The following is an 18,475-nucleotide window of genomic DNA, read 5'->3' as shown; positions in this document are numbered from 1 at the left end:
AAGAATCGAAGATTGGGGATGGGCTTAGGAAAGAGCCTCCCAGCTGCAGGCGAGGAAATTTGTTACATAATTCGGGTCCATTTAATTGGAGAATTTGGGCAGCCAGAAAATATTTCATTGTTGTACTCTTCGTTCCAGCCTATCTTTCAGACAGTAACAAGTTATATTTATTTAATTTATTAATTTTCAATTCAATTTTTGGTCAAGCAATTTCCAAACTGTACTATTTTACAGCTACATATCTCCAATCAGTTGTCGTTGTAATAATTCCACAATGTTTACATTTTAATTATATATTTACGAGTATATAACTCTAATTCTCTCTCTCCTCTGAGGCAACCGAGAGTGTCATGAGAACTGCACGCCAAAAGTCAACCTGTGCACCATTGCCCCTTTGGCCGTATTTGGGAGAATGGTGTCCGCCTCCAGCGTCTCCTTCCATTAGCGCCGCTAATGTCTGTATGACAAGTTCTCAAAAAGAAGCCAAAACTCCCAATAAACGATTTTTTGTTCGAATAGAAACACTGATGAAACGGCCTTTTTTGGGTTATGAAATCCATAGCACTCGTAAGATCGTAAAACAAATGAACGACTGTTTGAATAGTTTTGTATTTAATCAGTTAACACTCAAAAGCTTGATCGGATCGGAATAGATGGGATGGGAGCCACTGCCCCACCTTTGTTTTTGCCGTGAAGGCCCCATCAATATTTCAAATTCAATTGAATTCATTTCAATTCCATTCAATTCGAATCAATTCAATTATTTGCATGGCTGGGCCAGATCGGGTTCCGAGACAGTCTCTCTCTCTCTCTCTCTCTGTCTTTCTCTTGCTTTCGGGGGCTTTTTGTGTTGACCAACTTGTTAGCCATCATCATCGTCGCTTAGCACACATTCAAATGTATGCATTGGCTGGCCCGCCAAGTATGCATAAAATATTTGAATCAGAAGATGGGTCAAGGTTGTCCCAGAAATTTAATGATGCTCTGCGCTGGCTGGCTGGCTGGCTGGCTGGCTGGGGGAAAGCCAAGAGCGAGCGCCATGGGAAAATAAAGAAGATAAATGTTGCAGTGGAAAACCTACTGCGGAAAGATGTCACAGATCAAGCTGATGCAACTTTTGGTGCGATTCGATCGTGAAAAGATGAATGGAGATTGCCACGAAATGCGTTTAAGAAGCTTACAAGACCTTTTCCTTTCTACCAAGCTGTAAATTGGATATTTCTCTTTTATTTTAAGCGTGTGTTTAGGCAAATGTTTACTTGGATTTCGATTAATCATTGATTGTTGTAACCGGAAGTAATTGAGGCAGAACACGGCATTAACTACAGTCCACGAAAATAGGATATACAATAAATAAATTCAATTACACTTCAGCAGGATGGGAAGCAAGATGTTCCCGTCTTTTGAGAGTCTTCACAAAAGACAAAGACAGATGCCAGGAGGCGGCCGCCAGCTATGGACGGGAGCTTGAATCCATGGGTCGAAGATGCGGCGATATGCTTATCAAGGCATGTTTAATTCATGGCTGTGGCCTCCTGACCCCTAATGAATACTAATGACAGATGTAATAATTTGGATATTTCTTTTTGCAAATATTTATCAAACATTTGCGAAATGAAGCACCCCCCTTGGTCGATCGATAGCCACTCGACTCGTATGCAAAATGTGCGTGTGAAATCGAAATGCAAAACTGCGACGACTAGCAGGAAATTCAAATTACAAACAAATGCATGTCGATGTGGTTATGCAAGGAGACAGAGAGAGAGAGAGAGAGAGAGAGAACAGATGACTGATGCGGCACATGGCTTGGTTGGGGAGAAGGCGTATTAATTACATCCGCCCTGAACGGAGAGTACGAGCCAATCCGATACGATCTGCATGGCGGCCAATTGATTTTGTTGCGCAGGCGCCCAACAACAGCAACAGCCCGAAGTCCGAACAGCCGAACGAGCCCCAAAAACTCGAGCGATCGTGTCGCTAGATGGGAATTAGCAAAAGATGATGGAAGATGATGATCGTAGGTTTGGTGGGGGAAAGGGCTATGGAGATGTCGTGAATGTGAATGAAGATGTGAATGAAGATGAGCCGCGACGACTTGTATCTGGGTTCGGCTGAGGCAGAGGTTGCCTTTGTATAAAATGCGTGAGCAGGTCAGTTTGGTCCATCATTGAACGGTTGGACATCGAGGGCTTAAGCACGACCAACGCGACGATGAATGTAAGTGCCACACAACGAAAAAAGGATTGCCAGTGAAATTAGTGAATCAAATTTAAGGACACAAACTACATAATACCATTAAGTGATATTATTTCTGTAAATCATATTCTTTTTTTTACTGTGATTATTATTTGCTGTGCTTACAAAATCGTTTTTCGTTTTTTCGTTTTTTCGTTTTTTTTTTCGTTTCGTTTTTGGTTCTTGTTTTCGTTTGTTTTCCCCGTTAAGTTCTTTGGCGCCTTCTTTGCGCTCGCCATTTGCGCGACCTGTGGATTAACCCAAGCGGATATATCACTCAAGCTACGGCAGCAGCAGCAGCAGCAGCAACAACAGCCGCTGATCATCAAGGAGCAGTACTACAAGACGGGCGGCGGCCAAAGCGCTGGTGCTGGCTTCCAGGAGAGCAACTACGCCAATTCTGGCTATCAAATATTTGAGGTGCACAATCACTATCAGGGCAAGAGCAACGCCTATTTGCCGCCCTATCAGCAGGCTGCCCGCACCCGTCCTACCCAGGCACAGGTTCAGGTTCAGCCTCAGGCTCAGTCTCAGTCTCAAGCTCAGACCCAGGATGACAGTCTGGATGTGTCTTTCCTCAGCTTAGGCCTGCAGTCGCATGCCCAGGCTGCTGCAGCAGCTCCATCTGCTGCTCCAGCTCCAGCATCCGTTTCCGTTGCCGTGCCCTTCCCTTCAAGCTATCAGCATAACTTCCAGCGTACGCAGCCATTGGCTGTCGCTCAGTCATCCTCCTCTGTCTTTGGCGCTCAGCCCTACCTGCCTCCTACTTCCGCCACGCCCAGTGTGCAGACACAGCAGCAGCAACAGCAGCAGCAGCAGCAGCAATACTCACAGCAAAGCTATGAGGCTCCTGGATATCTGCCACCTGCCACTGCCACGGAAGTTACACAAACAAACTATCGGGCACCCGACTATCTGCCTCCCACAGTGTCCTATCCCCAACAGCAACAACAGCAACAGCAACAGAATGTCTACAGTGCTCCTGCCTATCTGCCACCTACTACCAGCAGCAGTGCCACTGCCACTGCCACTGCCACCACATCAATCCAGGCACACAGCACAGCCACCAGCCTGGCCGACTACAATGCTCCTTCCTATCTGCCACCTCAACAGCAGCAGCAAGTGGAGCAACAAGTCCAGCAGCAAGTGCAACAGCAAGTCCAGCAACAGCAACAGCAGACACCTGCAGCAGCACAAGACTATCATGCACCTGGATATCTGCCACCTGGCTACGACTTTGAGAATCCCGATAGAATCCCACTATCGCTGATACAGTCCCAGTCCCAGTCCCAGTCTGTTGCTCCTGTCCAGAATGTTGCTCCTGTCCAGCATGTTGCTCCTGTCCAGCATGTTGCTCCTGTCCAGCATGTTGCTCCTGTCCAGCATGTTGCTCCTGTTCAGCAAGTTGTCGGCGATTACCGTGCTCCTGGCTACCTACCACCCGGCTACGATGAGCCCCAGCAGCAGCAGCAGCCACAGGCGAACATCATCTACCAGCAGCCGCAGCAGCAACAACAGCAGCAGCAATTGATTGTTGCACCCACTCAGGCCACTGTCAGCCAGAGTCAAACTGTGGCACTGCCCGATGGCTATGACTTTGAGAAGCCCGAGAACGCGGAGGCAGCCATTGCCGAGCTGCACAGCCTGCAGACACAGACGAAATTGCTCAAGCAGCAGCAGCAGTTGCAACTGCAATTGCAGCAGCAACAGCAACAGCAGCAAGTGCAGCAGCAGCAGCAGCAAGTGCAGCAGCAGCAAGTGCAGCAGCATCAAGTGCAGCAGCAGCAAGTGCAGCAGCAGCAAGTGCAGCAGCATCAAGTGCAGCAGCAGCAAGTGCAGCAGCAGCAAGTGCAGCAGCAGCAAGTGCAGCAGCAACAAGTGCAGCAGCAGCAGCAAGTGCAAGTGCAGCAGCAGCAATTGCACCAGCAGCAGATTGTGGTGCAATCTCAATTGCAGGTTTCTAACCAGCAGCAGGGATCCGATATTGTCTATGGCCGTCCAAAGTTCCAACAACAGCAGCAGCAGCAACAACAACAGTTGGTGGCAACAGGCGCACACCAGACACTGCACCAGTACACAGCTCCTCGGTATCTGCCACCAACAGGTGCAGCAGTTTCTGTGCAGACAGCAGCTCCAGTTTCCATCTCCATTCCACAGCCAGCTCCCGCTCCAGCACCAGCCACAGCCACTTATCGCACGCAGCAGCAGCAACAGCAACAGCAACAGCAACAGCAGCAGCAGCAGCAGCAACAGCAACAGCCCCAGCAACAACAGTACACAACTCCTGGCTACTTGCCACCAGTGGCTATTGCTCCCGCTGCAGCTCCTGTTGCGTCCCCACTGCCAGCTCCTGCTCCGGTTCCAGCACCAGCTGTGGCTGCAGCCCCAGTTGCCATTGTCCAAGCAACATCCACGGCCACCACTTACCGAGCACAGCAGCAACAGCAACAGCAGCAGCAGCAGCAGTACAACGCTGCTGGTTACCTGCCACCAGTGGCTGTCCGTGCTCCAGCTCCCACCCAGGTGACGCACATCCATTCGCTGAGGAGCTACATGAATACGGTGCAGCCTTTTGCCCGCTATGCCCAACCAGTGGCATTCCGCCAGCAGCAGCAGCAGCAGCAACAGCATCAGCAGCATCAGCAGCAACATTACCAGCAGCAGGTCATCGAGGTGGCTCCCATGTACCGTGAGCAGTCAAAGCGTCCCCGCTTCTATGCCCCAGCCATGTCATATGTGCGCAATGCCGTGCCACGTCAGCAGCATCATTTGCATCATCATTATCATCGCGTGGTGCAGGCACAGCCACAGCCACAGGCCAGGCACCAAGTGATTACCCAGAAACTGCTGCCAGTTGGCCCGGCACCCACTCTGAGCCTGAGGGCGCAGCAATCGCTGCAGAAGTTCATGCCAAAGGATGTGCAGGTGGCTGTGAATGTGGCCATGGCTGCGGCACCAGCACCGGCACCACATCGCGGTAGCTCCCGCGTGCGCACTGTGCAGATTGTCAAGCCCCATGCGGTGCGTACCTTCAAGGTGCTGGAGACAATCGATCAGGCCGGCGTCAAAACGATCAAGATTCTGGGCGCGACCAATGAGCAGCCCCATGGGCACCATCATGTCGTCAAGGTGGTCACCCAGGACGCGCACAGCGGCGTCGAGAGTCACGTACAGACGGTGAATATCTACGACGATGTGCAGGCCTATGTCCCACAGCCACTGAGAGCCCAGATTGTGCGCAACAATGGAGCCAATGGATACCTGCCACCGCGTCCCAGGACACGCATTGTGCGTCAGACACCCGCCACATCCACATCCTCCACCTCTGGCAAGACACTGCGCCTGTTCCCGGTGCCCAAAGGTCTGTAAGAGCTGTTGGGAACGGCTTGGACCCAAGCGGATACGCTCTAGCACTGATTAGTTGTTAATTTTCATCATCCACCAACCGCTTTTATTTGTTGATGTTGTCGTTTATTGTTAATGCCTCATTTCGCATGCATTTTCTGTTGAAATTCCAGTCCCCCGAATCCAATCCGAATCCCCATCGCAATCGCAGTCCAAATCGAAGTCATTTGCATGCAACAAAAACAGCTGCCAACGAATCGAATTTCTTACCTAATAAATTTATAAATATATATATATGTAAATAATTTGATTTTTAAACTGTGACTGGAGTGGGGAGTTGGGGGGAACCCTCATCTCTCTCTCTCCCTCTCTCTCTCTCTCTCTCTCTGTGTGTGTGATCTCTTGGGTTAGCCCGAAGGCGTGTCTAGCTGTGACCTTCATTGTGGCATCTTTTTGATGGGTTTTCAATTGGTTTTCATTGTGAAAGGTTTGTGTAGGTTTGCCAACCTACCATAAAACCAGACTCAACTGACTTATATTTGATTTACGCATCTTCTGCATTGGCTACCAGATAATTGAGGCAGAAATGATGAAAGTTTTCAGGCAAATTTGGTACCTTTAGCTGCAAAAAAATCATACAATTAATTGCCATTTATTAACTTTCAATTAAGTTTAAAAATCCTTCACTTGAATGCAACCTTTTGCGTGAAATATGTTCAGTTTTATGAGAGCCTAAAATTTAAACTTTTTTCCCTCTGTTTTTCTTCGCTCAGAAATGCTTTAGAAATTTGCTGAACCGGCCCTTAAGTATATGCATTAAAATCAAGGTCACAAATGGGCGTTGGAGACAACACCCAACCGGATCTAGGCCCTTGTGTAGTCATCCGTTGAATCGCCTCTGTTTGTGGCAATCTCTCGATGTCATAAGTCCCCAATCAATGAATGCATTGAGGCTCGAATCGAAAACAGACAGACAGATTGAACCCATTACTTGTAAATGATTGCCAGCTAATTTTTATTGATCTCAACCGAAAGACTGTTTGGAAAGCAAAACCCTAAAACCTAAAACCTAAAACCTAAAAACCTAAAGACCTAAACCTGCCGTGCGACAAAATCCAGCCAGATGCCGCCCTTGTGGCAACCCACAAATATATACGGATCCAGCTCGAGACCCTCGGCGGTGCGTGGATTGACTCGCACTTCGAAACGCTGCACAATGGCCGCCAGAGCAGCCTTGGCCTGGGCCAGGCCCAGACGCATTCCGACGCACTGGCGCGGTCCATTGCCAAAGCCCAGGAAGACGCCCATTTGCTTGTAGCGCTTTAGGCCACCGTCCAGGAAGCGTTCGGGTCGAAATTCCTCCGGCTCCGGATAGAACTGTGGATCGTGATGCAGCCCATAGATGGGTATCATGATGTTGTCGCCCGGCAGCATCTGCAGCGGCTGACTGTGGTGGCTGCCCTGCAGCTTGTAGGCCTCGGTGCAGGTCTTTGAGGCCCATCCGCCGGCGGGATAGATGCGCAAACTCTCTGGGAAGACGCACACCATTAGGGGTAGTCTCTGAGTCCCTTGTGGCACTCACCATTGAAGCAGGCACTCAGATAGGGCAAATCATTCAGCGCATCCAAGTCGGGCAGCTCCTTCGTGGGACTGGCCTTGTTCAGCTCCTCGCACAGCCGCTGCTGGCACTCCGGATATCGTCCCAGCTGCAACAGCAACAGCAACAGCAAAAGAAGAGTAAGTCCCCCTCGCAAATGTTTACTTTGCTTACCAGCAGCAGGCAGTGGGAGATGGTCGAGGAGGTGGTGTCCAGGCCATCAAACATAAAGGTCATGGCATGCGATGTGAGCTGCGGCTCGGTCAGTCCGTGCTCCCGCTTCAGGGCCAGCAGATGATTGATGAAGTCATTCCGCTCCTGGTGCTGGCCACGTCTCAGGCGGAAGGCCTGCTGGATGAGATCCCCGAAGAAGCGATCGTAGGAGCGCGGAAAGATCTTGGGCCGCAGCCAGCGGGGCAGGCGTGGAAACAAGCCATTGAGGGCGCCGGCAATGGCCAGGCCGGGATTCTCGTTGGACATCTCTCGATTGTGCCGGATCACGGGCAGCGGGGAGTCGCTGAAACAGCGCGCCTGAATGCCCAGCACACAGTCGAAGAGGCTATCGCCGGTGAAGCGCAGGCCGAGCTGTAAGAAGCGAGAGATTCAGATGAAGTTCATCAGTGCGTGGAGAGCTTCCACCAGCTCACATCCATCCCGTCCTGTGGCTCTCCCTTGAGCGATTCCCTGGCAATAAAGTCGCACAAATCGCGACAGACGCGCTGCGTGATGGCGTGGGTGGTGCGAATGCGCCCGTTGGTCAGCAGACTGGAGAAGATTGCGCGCTGCTGGCGCCACTCGTTGCCCAACAGCACGAACGGATTGCAGCAGACGAGCACATCCTTGCCAGTGTCCACCATGCGGGCAGCATCATTGTCCTCAAAGTGCCGAAAGGCACTGACAAACACCTCATAGACCAGCCGCGGCTCCAGCAGCAGCAACTTCGGTGATCTCAGCAGATACGTGCCAATGTAGCTATCCGTTTCGCGGTATTTCCTGTAAGAGTTAAGCTCCTCGGATGACTGGCCTCTCTCTCTCTCTCTCTCTCTGTGCCACTCACATGTACAGGTCCCGCATGTCCATGGTAAAGTGCTGCCGTGGCCAGACCATGTTGGGGAACGAGCCCAGCAGTGGCAGCGCCCGCGGCTCCCTGACACCCCGTCGACGCCAGTGGCCAAAGTTCCACACCAGAAAGGCATAAAGCAGCGCCCCAAATGTGCACACAGCCAGCAACAATGATCCAATCATGTCGCAGGTATACGAAACACTGAGTGGAGTGCTCTGTGCTCTGTGCTCTGTGCTCTCTGATCTGTGCTTTGGTGCTGGGTTCTTGCCTCTGGTTCTCCCCTGCCTCTGGGTTGGCGTTGCGTGTCAGCGATGTCGCAACGAAGCTTGTGGCGTGTGGGGCGACCCATTATCGAATTAGCCACCATGCTTTATTCTCATAACCGCCAAAGGTCAACAATTGCACTGGCATTACGCTCCCAAAATGCTCTCCATGAATGGGAGCAATGAGTCGCTGTCTCGACTTGGCATCAGCAATCTGTCACACAAAAAATCGCCACTCATTGAACGAACTCTCCGATAGCACCTATCAATCATGGGTGAACATCATAAGCACATCCCAAATGATTGATGATCCATGCCAAATCCCAGCAGCCTCCACTCGTTCCCCTGACATTGACATTGTTGCGGAGGGGCAGCCAAGGCGTAGCCAATTGATTTCAGCTCGGAATACCCATACTACGAGTGTAGCAGATCGCTGGGAATTAATTTAGAGATCCCCCAACACACTCCACGCCACTGTTCGTATATTTCATTAACTATTTATTCAGTTCCCAAGCTGGCTCTGCGGCAGTAGAGATTATTTCTAGAAATCGTATCTGGATTACAATCGAAATTCCCAGTTCAATACGAAATTCCCCGTGTATCTATTTATGAATTAGCAAACAATGGCCAGGCCAAAGAAGACCCAAAAAGCACCATCTAGTCCGAAGAGGCAGCAGACACCAACTCGACGGAGTAACCCATCGAACAGCCCATTCATGAATTTCCTTCGCCACTTTAAATCTCGCTGCGAGAGGAGGTTGGCGCAGAAGGCAGCCGAAAAGTGGCACCAGATGAGTACCAAAGAGAGGAAGGTGTACGAGACAAAGGTTACCGAAAGAATAACAAATAATAAACAGAAAACGATGGTTCCGGGAGTGAAGCGACAGCTAAAGCGGGATTATTCCACCGAATGAACAGAAACTACCAGAGAGAAGTCCAGTGGAGTCTGGATACAGAGCTAATCCGCAAAAGGTTTTCCCCTTTCAAATCGAATGCAGAGAAGGATATTTCCGGTTGTATTTGGCGATTATTTATTAAAGAGTGATTAGTGGAGGATCGATGATCCTATGGATGGATGTGATCACTTGGATCACTTGAACTGGACATTGTTNAACAGAAATATTATTATTTATTTGTATTATATGTAACATTCTTTCAGTTTGTTGGATTTATCTATCGGGGAGATCGAGAATGTGGTATCTTTTCAGTCTTATTACTGTTAAGCTAATGTCTAATAGACTTAAGGCTAAATTATTTTCATGGTTGTGGAGTATGTCGATGTATTTCTTACTAGTTTTCTTTATTTCTTCTTTAATGGTTGGAATATTAAGATCTTTGTGGATAGTTGCATTAGATATGTAAAACGGCGCATTGACAATGTGTCGTAAAGTTTTTGATTGGTAACGCTGAAGTATCTCCATATTTGAGATAAAATGTATTGTTCATTCCCCAACACACCCCACACCACTGTTCGTATATTTCATGAACTATTTATTTCCCAAGTTGGCTCTGCGGCAGTAGAGATTATTTCTAGAAATCGTATCTGGATTACAATCGAAATTCCCAGTTCAATACGAAATTCCCCGTGTATCTATTTATGAATTAGCAAACAATGGCCAGGCCAAAGAAGACCCAAAAAGCACCATCTAGTCCGAAGAGGCAGCAGACACCAACTCGACGGAGTAACCCATCGAACAGCCCATTCATGAATTTCCTTCGCCACTTTAAATCTCGCTGCGAGAGGAGGTTGGCGCAGAAGGCAGCCGAAAAGTGGCACCAGATGAGTACCAAAGAGAGGAAGGTGTACGAGACAAAGGTTACCGAAAGAATAACAAATAATAAACAGAAAACGATGGTTCCGGGAGTGAAGCGACAGCTAAAGCGGGATTATTCCACCGAATGAACAGAAACTACCAGAGAGAAGTCCAGTGGAGTCTGGATACAGAGCTAATCCGCAAAAGGTTTTCCCCTTTCAAATCGAATGCAGAGAAGGATATTTCCGGTTGTATTTGGCGATTATTTATTAAAGAGTGATTAGTGGAGGATCGATGATCCTATGGATGGATGTGATCACTTGGATCACTTGAACTGGACATTGTTTTGCAGCAGATCCATCAGTCGCTCTTCTGGGGCTGCCCATTTGCAGTGGGGATACTTGGAGGTGCAGTGCTGTGGCCTGGGATCCTTGCCAGCCTCGAAGGCCTCTCGAAGTGTGGAGTCCAGCTGCAGCCAGGTGAGGATCCAAGACCAGTTGGTGGCTGCATCCAGCACGTGATCCAAGTCGGAGGCATGATCCTGGTGCTTCCTCACATTGTCGCTTGCCTTAAAGGTCAGAGTACAAATGGACTTGAGCAGGCAAGCGGAGAGATCGATCTCGTTCTTGAAATAGGTTCGCTCCACGGTGCTGAGTACACTGGGGAGGCTGCTTTCTACTTTCACAGGGAGAAGCGAGAACGTTATGCCTGTACCCAATCAAGAATGAGGAGAAGGACTTACCCACTCGCTCTCCTGTTTCGTTGCGGTAAACGAGCCTAAAATTCTCAAACAACTGCAGGAGACTTCGATTCCTCCGATCCGAGAGACCACGCGCCGTGGCATTGGACACCAGAGTGTCGGAGTGTGTGGACGGGGATGTGTTCTCCTCCGAGGACTTTGGCTTTCCACTTGTAGCTGGGGAGTCATCCTGGGTGACGGCGTCCAGTCCCATGCTGCGAATCAAGTGTCCAACGAGGAGTCCGCCAGCAGCCACGAGTCCGCAGCTGAGCACAGCCGCAGAATTGATGATGACCAGTGGCTGAAAGAGATGGTAAAGGTAGAGATTGAATAGAGGATCAGGATCAGGAAGGAGTAAGCCTACCCTTGGTGGTGCATTTCGTTTGCGTTTGACGGGCACCTCCAGGAAGGGCAACAAGTAGTCCAATCCCAAGGCAATGTGTTTGCCCACAGCATCAAAGGATACCAGCTTGAATCCTGGACTATGCGGACTCTCTCTTGAGTCCCGTCCGTCCTCCTCTGCCTCACTGGCTGCCCAGACCAGGGCACAGTTGGTGAGCAGAGTGCAGATTATGTGCAGCAGCTTCATTGTTTCCGCTAGGAGCACCGTTCGACAGCGAAGCTGGCGAGCATTTGAAATTGAAATCCATGGATGCCCCATGGATGGATCTGCTTGGGTGGAGTGCAGAGTGGAGTGGAGTGGATCACATGTGGGAGTGCGCCGCTTGGTTGCCTCTTGGCTGCGATAATTTGGCTCTCTTTGGATACTTTCTTCAGCTTGTCATCCAAAGTGCAACAAAGTGCTTCTGTGACATAAGTAACTGGAGAAGGGAAGGCGCGAAAACGATTAGCTGGAGAAAGAGTCGAGTGGAAAGCGGAAGATGGCTGATTGCTGGGGAGTTTGCTGTTACCTTCACTAATTGGAGGAGAGTGAGAGAGAGACTTAAATGAGTCTAATGCTCGGCATTTCCATTACACAAGAATAATAATAAATAATGCGATTAAAAAGCTACTGGAAGTGGGTGTACGAGTGGGAGTTCGAGTGGGAAGCGATTGACTGATTATTTATTTATTATTAATCGCCAACAGATTTATGAATCTTTTACTGACTAAACTAGCTTAATTCTATCTGAAACATTACATCAAAAAGAAACAAATCCTACCGTTGTAGACTCCTTCTAATAAACCTTCCCTCCTTAGTTAATCGCAGAAAAATTCTTTGTGTCATTTTTATGCACAACTTGATCAAGGGGGATGTAGACAGCCCTGACTTGCTGAGCCGCATAAACTTTACGATTCCCATTAGACCCACTAGAAACTTTATTCCTTTGTTCCTTCCACTATGTAGATCGAATTATGCCTCACACGAACCCTTTAGGGTTTTATGCTCGGATTATAATTCCCTCTACAACATTATATCCTCAACTAACTCCCTTCCTCTTCTTAAATCTCTTATGCCAGCCTAGCTCTCCCGTAGTTAGTTTCATTTTAGTTTTGTCTTGTTTCTGATTTTGGTAATATTTGCTTGCTTAGCTATAATTGCTCTAGTTTATTTGTGTTTAGCTCTAATTTTCCTCGAATATTAGCCTAACATCTATCTTTCCTGCATGCTCGCGACCGGTTCGGTTAATCGCTCCGCGCGTCATGCGGCAGCGCCCCTCGGTTGGTTGGGTGGGAGGAGGGCTGCTTTCTGCTGGGTGCCGCGCGTAACAGGCTTTGGCTTGGTGTCGCATGGGCCACTTGGTGGTGCAGTCATTGCATATCAACGTGCAGACAAAAATCAGAATAAAAACCGTTTGACTGAATCGGCTCCCTTCACCTGGCAAAAGTCAAATCACAAATCGCAATCCCATCTGGCAGTGCATTTTGTCTACGAAGATCCCTACATATGGGCTCGTTATTGTCACTGTTAGTCCGATGGCAACCGACCTCAAAGAGTGCATTTCCTCTTAGACTCCATTGAATGGTATTGATTTGCATTTCATAATTCACAGGTTAGAGGATGGAGGGTGGTAGCGCTCATCCACTTTTATTGGAATATTATTGCATATATTGTACATAATATTATTGTAAATACGATCGAAAATACTCTAACTTAATAATACAAAAAAAAATGGTTAAACATTAAAGGCTGTATCAGAGGATACCCCAATTATGTATGAACTATGTATGAACTATGTATGGAATCATGTATGTCAGCCATTGAAATATTGCAGGACTTTTGGCAATGTCCTCGATGTCCAGAAGGGGTTTATGTGGGGTTTGTCCAGAGTGGGGAATCTGCATCTCGCATAGGTGTGGCCACAGGTGCGACTGCTCCGTGCCGTTTGGATGGCATGCAGCACTGCAGTGCCTCTGGTGAGAGAATCCAGCCAGGGAGAGCTGCCACAGAGAGGAGACAGGCATCAATGGGGAATGAATAAATGAATGAGTTATACACGAACCTGGCTAGCACATGGAGGAGTCGCGCATAGCTCGAGGAGACATTGTGAGTCAAGTAGTGGCAGATGTAGCGCTGGACACAGGCGGACATGTCAACGTTGTGCTCCTCCAGGTGGGACTCAACGACATTCGTTAGGCGGCGCACTGTCAGGGAGGAAGGAGTTATAAGCTGTTGAGACTGTTTCGTTTTCTACACTCACTGCCTCTGGTGGTGTCCGATCTGTAGGGGTATCCATTGCCCAGCGACGTGACCACCAGCGGGGCGAGGAGAAGGCGCACCACTCCTGCAATTATGGCTCCTGCAGCCACCACCACTGCCGTGTTGAGCAGCGTTCCCGTTCGCAGATTTAGGAGATTCTGCACGGCATCCCGAGCCATTCCCATGCTCCGCTTCACCGGCACCTTGAAGAATGGAACGATGAACTCCAGCTCAACGCTGACATCCTCGCCACTGGCATGAAAGTGAAAGCCACGTCCCTCCCGCCCAACGTCAGTATCCATATCCATCTCCACTTCCATCTCCTCCTCGAATTGAAGCTCTCCTTGCTGGCGTGGCTCAAAGTCTCGGAAACGCAGCAGCTTCGCACTCGCATTGCCATAGAAGTCTCCATTGACACTCTCCCCACAGTGGCCCAGCAGCAGAAAGACCGTCAATAGGCCCGCAAAGTACAACATTTGCACCAGCCACATTCCGTTCGGTCGTGTTGCCGTGTTGCCGTGTTGCCGTCTCAGCGATTCGGAGGTGTATGAATGCGATCCCAGTCGGTTACTCTCAGTACTCTCTATGGGAATTACATGCCCAACGCCTCCCCCAATCAAGATATGATATTCATTTAATCCGAATTTGAAGCGTACAAATACGAACACGAGCAGCAGTGGGACACTTAACGCTTCGCGAACTGCCAGAGTGCCAATGTGTGTGCCTCTGGGATGTGTGTGTTTTATTTGCGGTATGTGTGACTCCAACGATTGATTCAATCACGAACCACTGAGGACAATTGAGAAGAAGCAGACAAACTGGAAGACTGGTAGAAGTCGGGTATGTATGTATGTGTGCATGGTTATATTTAAGGGATTGTTTATTGGGTTGATATTTAGTACACATACATATGTATCATGAATGTGTAATTAAATTATTTCTTTAAAATGTTGAACTTGTTGACTTATGACATTAAGACTTATTTCAATGCAACTGATACCGACGCAAAATTCGAATGCCCATATTGACGACTGACAACTGATTGCCGAAAGCTCACTTAACGGCGTCTGCTGCCTCTTCTTCGCTCTCGTGTTCTCCTATTTTTTCTGCTCTCTGCTCTCTTGGGGTGGTCCGCACCTGTGCACAGGTGTGTATGGAGCAAGCATGCACATGTACATGTACATATGTACGTATGTATGCACATATATGCATGTATGCATGTACATTTGTACTGATGCAGCAAACGTCAACAAGCCGCAACGGGGAAGAGGAACCCTCAACTTATTGGAAAGACATTTTTAGACGACACTGGGCTATGTGTTGGAAAATTTGCATACGACTGTTGTGGTGCGTGCGAGTATTTGTGAAGTACAAACTCACCACTCAGTTATGTCACCTGCGGAAAGGTTAGATAAACAATAAGATATTAAGCAATGGTATAACGTTGGCTACGCAACAATAATAAGGTACTTTGCGTGGGTAATGTGTTAAGGTTAGATAAACGAATCGTGGCTTAGGCTTAGCGAGCGATAAAGGTTGGATAAACAAACGGGTGTGTGCAGTGTTGAACAACGTCTTGCGGCAATGGGAAGAAAAAGTAATCACAGCCAAACACAGTGATCCTTGGATCCATTGAGTGTAGAAATAACGCGGAGCGCAGCATTATTGGCAGGGACATAATCTGTTTGAACTGACTACATATTTGGGGGATAGCTTGCCAAGATGGAAGGTGTGTTACGATTGGTGTTGAGGCAAGGCCGGCTAGCCAGTCATCCCAGGGCTGAGATCTTCCCAGGTCGCACAACAAACCAACTGTTCGGACATCTCGTACAAATACGAAAACAAAACGATAATTCAAAAACAATGCAACAGACTTTACTCTACATCTAACGGACAATCATCTCTTCGACACAGACGTGGACAAGTCTGAGGTGCCGATGGTCTACCTCGGGCGTACTCTACTTGAGATCCGACTCAAAACGACTACGAATCTCCTTTCCCAAGTGCGGCGGCCTTTGTGGTCCCCTTCCCCCCCCCCCCCCCCCCCCCCCATACTAAACACACTTGCACTGCATTTCAAACGTTATAATATTTAACTCAAAAACTTAATACATACCTAACTACAATTCCCTACACTACAACTTGGTGGCGCGTCCGCCTACTCCAGCCCCTTCAACTTATATTAGTGGGTGGAAAATTTATAGGTGGAAATAAATATAAATAATAAATGTAAATATAAATACAAAGACTACATTCAATTAGTTACATAAATATGTACATACCTACATACGTAGGTATTTATGTATTATTTAATTGTGGCGCTGTGGCGGGCTCGCGCCAGGGCAGGGGTGTGACCAGGATTTCGCGGGTCGGGGGTTGGAAATTTTGGCCCATCTACGGGAGCCCAGCCGGTACAATTTATCTCCATTGGACTGGAGTCACTTATAATTAGATGCTGATAAAAAGGTCCTCTAGATTGTCCCGCCGGTCTGTTTGTTTCCTTTTTCCCGATTTTTTCTTAAACGGTCACACACACAAAACGCTCTAACACTGCCGATGTTTATTTTCCCACTACCAGCATGTTCAGCGTAGCTGCCCTATGCAATCCCTCTTGCTGCAGCTGATGGCATTTTCGAGGGTGTGGGTGAGCTGGCTTGTGGATCCCGCAATGTTTTCGAGCTTCTCTTCTATTTTCCCCTTGTCTCGCTCTCCGGCACCGTTTATCGCCTTGCCCCTTCGACTTTCGACCTGCCAACCTCCAAAAAAATACTGCTAAATCCAGTATTCTGCCGATCGATTTCCTTTGAATGCAACAGGTGGAGTAAGAACGGGAACAAAGCCTCGAAACCCATGTGAAAATACTGGCTGCAGGACAAGCATATTGGACAGGCAAAAACACTTACCGCCACTTTGTTTATCCAACCTTTATCGCTCTGTTAAGCCTAAGCCACGATTTGTTTATTTCGCCTGAAGTTCGGAGTTCGTTTAAATTATTAAACTTTATCTAACATTTTTCCATTTCTTTATTTCTTATTGTTTATCTAACCTTTGTTGCAGGTGACATAACTGAGTGAGTTTGCATTTAACAAATCGTATGCAAATTTTCCAACCCATTTTCTTCTACTTTCCCGTTGCGGCCTGTTGGCGTTTTCTGCTTCAGAAACACGTTTCATACTCGTACTTATATCCGACTTCTACCAGTCTTCCAGATTTTCTGTTTCTTCTCAATTGTCCTCAGTGGTTCGTGATTGAATCAATCGTTGGAATCACACATACCGCAAATAAAACACACACATCCCAGAGGCACACACATTGGCACTCTGGCAGTTCGCGAAGCGTTAAGTGTCCCACTGCTGCTCGTGTTCGTATTTGTACGCTTCAAATTCGGATTAAATGAATATCATATCTTGATTGGGGGAGGCGTTGGGCATGTAATTCCCATAGAGAGTACTGAGAGTAACCGACTGGGATCGCATTCATACACCTCCGAATCGCTGAGACGGCAACACGGCAACACGGCAACACGACCGAACGGAATGTGGCTGGTGCAAATGTTGTACTTTGCGGGCCTATTGACGGTCTTTCTGCTGCTGGGCCACTGTGGGGAGAGTGTCAATGGAGACTTCTATGGCAATGCGAGTGCGAAGCTGCTGCGTTTCCGAGACTTTGAGCCACGCCAGCAAGGAGAGCTTCAATTCGAGGAGGAGATGGAAGTGGAGATGGATATGGATACTGACGTTGGGCGGGAGGGACGTGGCTTTCACTTTCATGCCAGTGGCGAGGATGTCAGCGTTGAGCTGGAGTTCATCGTTCCATTCTTCAAGGTGCCGGTGAAGCGGAGCATGGGAATGGCTCGGGATGCCGTGCAGAATCTCCTAAATCTGCGAACGGGAACGCTGCTCAACACGGCAGTGGTGGTGGCTGCAGGAGCCATAATTGCAGGAGTGGTGCGCCTTCTCCTCGCCCCGCTGGTGGTCACGTCGCTGGGCAATGGATACCCCTACAGATCGGACACCACCAGAGGCAGTGAGTGTAGAAAACGAAACAGTCTCAACAGCTTATAACTCCTTCCTCCCTGACAGTGCGCCGCCTAACGAATGTCGTTGAGTCCCACCTGGAGGAGCACAACGTTGACATGTCCGCCTGTGTCCAGCGCTACATCTGCCACTACTTGACTCACAATGTCTCCTCGAGCTATGCGCGACTCCTCCATGTGCTAGCCAGGTTCGTGTATAACTCATTCATTTATTCATTCCCCATTGATGCCTGTCTCCTCTCTGTGGCAGCTCTCCCTGGCTGGATTCTCTCACCAGAGGCACTGCAGTGCTGCATGCCATCCAAACGGCACGGAGCAGTCGCACCTGTGGCCACACCTATGCGAGATGCAGATTCCCCACTCTGGACAAACCCCACATAAACCCCTTCTGGACATCGAGGACATTGCCAAAAGTCCTGCAATATTTCAATGGCTGACATACATGATTCCATACATAGTTCATACATAGTTCATACATAATTGGGGTATCCTCTGATACAGCCTTTAATGTTTAACCATTTTTTTTTGTATTATTAAGTTAGAGTATTTTCGATCGTATTTACAATAATATTATGTACAATATATGCAATAATATTCCAATAAAAGTGGATGAGCGCTACCACCCTCCATCCTCTAACCTGTGAATTATGAAATGCAAATCAATACCATTCAATGGAGTCTAAGAGGAAATGCACTCTTTGAGGTCGGTTGCCATCGGACTAACAGTGACAATAACGAGCCCATATGTAGGGATCTTCGTAGACAAAATGCACTGCCAGATGGGATTGCGATTTGTGATTTG

General features: G+C 48.4%; 5 protein-coding genes across 6 annotated transcripts; 2 read left to right on the top strand and 3 right to left on the bottom strand.

The window, feature by feature from the left end:
* Positions 1-1,998: 1,998 nt before the first annotated feature.
* Positions 1,999-5,844, top strand: LOC117590544 (transcription factor SPT20 homolog). The gene is made up of 4 exons (XM_034283273.1): positions 1,999-2,217; positions 2,446-3,978; positions 4,015-4,038; positions 4,162-5,844. The coding sequence occupies exons 1-4, from the start codon at positions 2,212-2,214 to the stop codon at positions 5,602-5,604; spliced, it is 3,006 nt and encodes a 1,001-aa protein (XP_034139164.1). The 5' UTR covers positions 1,999-2,211; the 3' UTR covers positions 5,605-5,844.
* A 734-nt stretch (positions 5,845-6,578) lies between these two features.
* Positions 6,579-8,430, bottom strand: LOC117590525 (probable cytochrome P450 28c1). The gene is made up of 5 exons (XM_034283242.1): positions 8,235-8,430; positions 7,825-8,170; positions 7,352-7,762; positions 7,163-7,286; positions 6,579-7,109 (listed from the first exon to the last, which is right to left on the bottom strand). The coding sequence occupies exons 1-5, from the start codon at positions 8,420-8,422 to the stop codon at positions 6,673-6,675; spliced, it is 1,506 nt and encodes a 501-aa protein (XP_034139133.1). The 5' UTR covers positions 8,423-8,430; the 3' UTR covers positions 6,579-6,672.
* Positions 8,431-10,582: 2,152 nt separating this feature from the next.
* LOC117590546 lies at positions 10,583-11,585 on the bottom strand. The gene is made up of 3 exons (XM_034283275.1): positions 11,361-11,585; positions 11,000-11,297; positions 10,583-10,932 (listed from the first exon to the last, which is right to left on the bottom strand). The coding sequence occupies exons 1-3, from the start codon at positions 11,583-11,585 to the stop codon at positions 10,583-10,585; spliced, it is 873 nt and encodes a 290-aa protein (XP_034139166.1).
* Positions 11,586-12,983: 1,398 nt separating this feature from the next.
* LOC117590538 lies at positions 12,984-14,564 on the bottom strand. The gene is made up of 3 exons (XM_034283265.1): positions 13,639-14,564; positions 13,441-13,582; positions 12,984-13,378 (listed from the first exon to the last, which is right to left on the bottom strand). The coding sequence occupies exons 1-3, from the start codon at positions 14,126-14,128 to the stop codon at positions 13,192-13,194; spliced, it is 819 nt and encodes a 272-aa protein (XP_034139156.1). The 5' UTR covers positions 14,129-14,564; the 3' UTR covers positions 12,984-13,191.
* Positions 14,565-16,463: 1,899 nt separating this feature from the next.
* On the top strand, positions 16,464-18,318 carry LOC117590537. Of its 2 annotated transcripts, XM_034283264.1 has the most exons (4): positions 16,464-16,707; positions 16,839-17,663; positions 17,720-17,861; positions 17,924-18,318. In XM_034283264.1, the coding sequence occupies exons 2-4, from the start codon at positions 17,174-17,176 to the stop codon at positions 18,108-18,110; spliced, it is 819 nt and encodes a 272-aa protein (XP_034139155.1). In that variant the 5' UTR covers positions 16,464-16,707; positions 16,839-17,173; the 3' UTR covers positions 18,111-18,318. The 2 variants fall into 2 exon arrangements, with proteins under 2 accessions (XP_034139155.1, XP_034139154.1); XM_034283263.1 differs by having other exon boundaries at positions 16,464-17,663.
* Positions 18,319-18,475: the final 157 nt, after the last annotated feature.

The sequence above is a fragment of the Drosophila guanche genome, unplaced genomic scaffold, assembly GCF_900245975.1.
Source record: "Drosophila guanche unplaced genomic scaffold, DGUA_6, whole genome shotgun sequence".
NCBI lineage: Eukaryota > Metazoa > Arthropoda > Insecta > Diptera > Drosophilidae > Drosophila > Drosophila guanche.
This window is presented reverse-complemented; position numbering and strand designations above follow the sequence as displayed.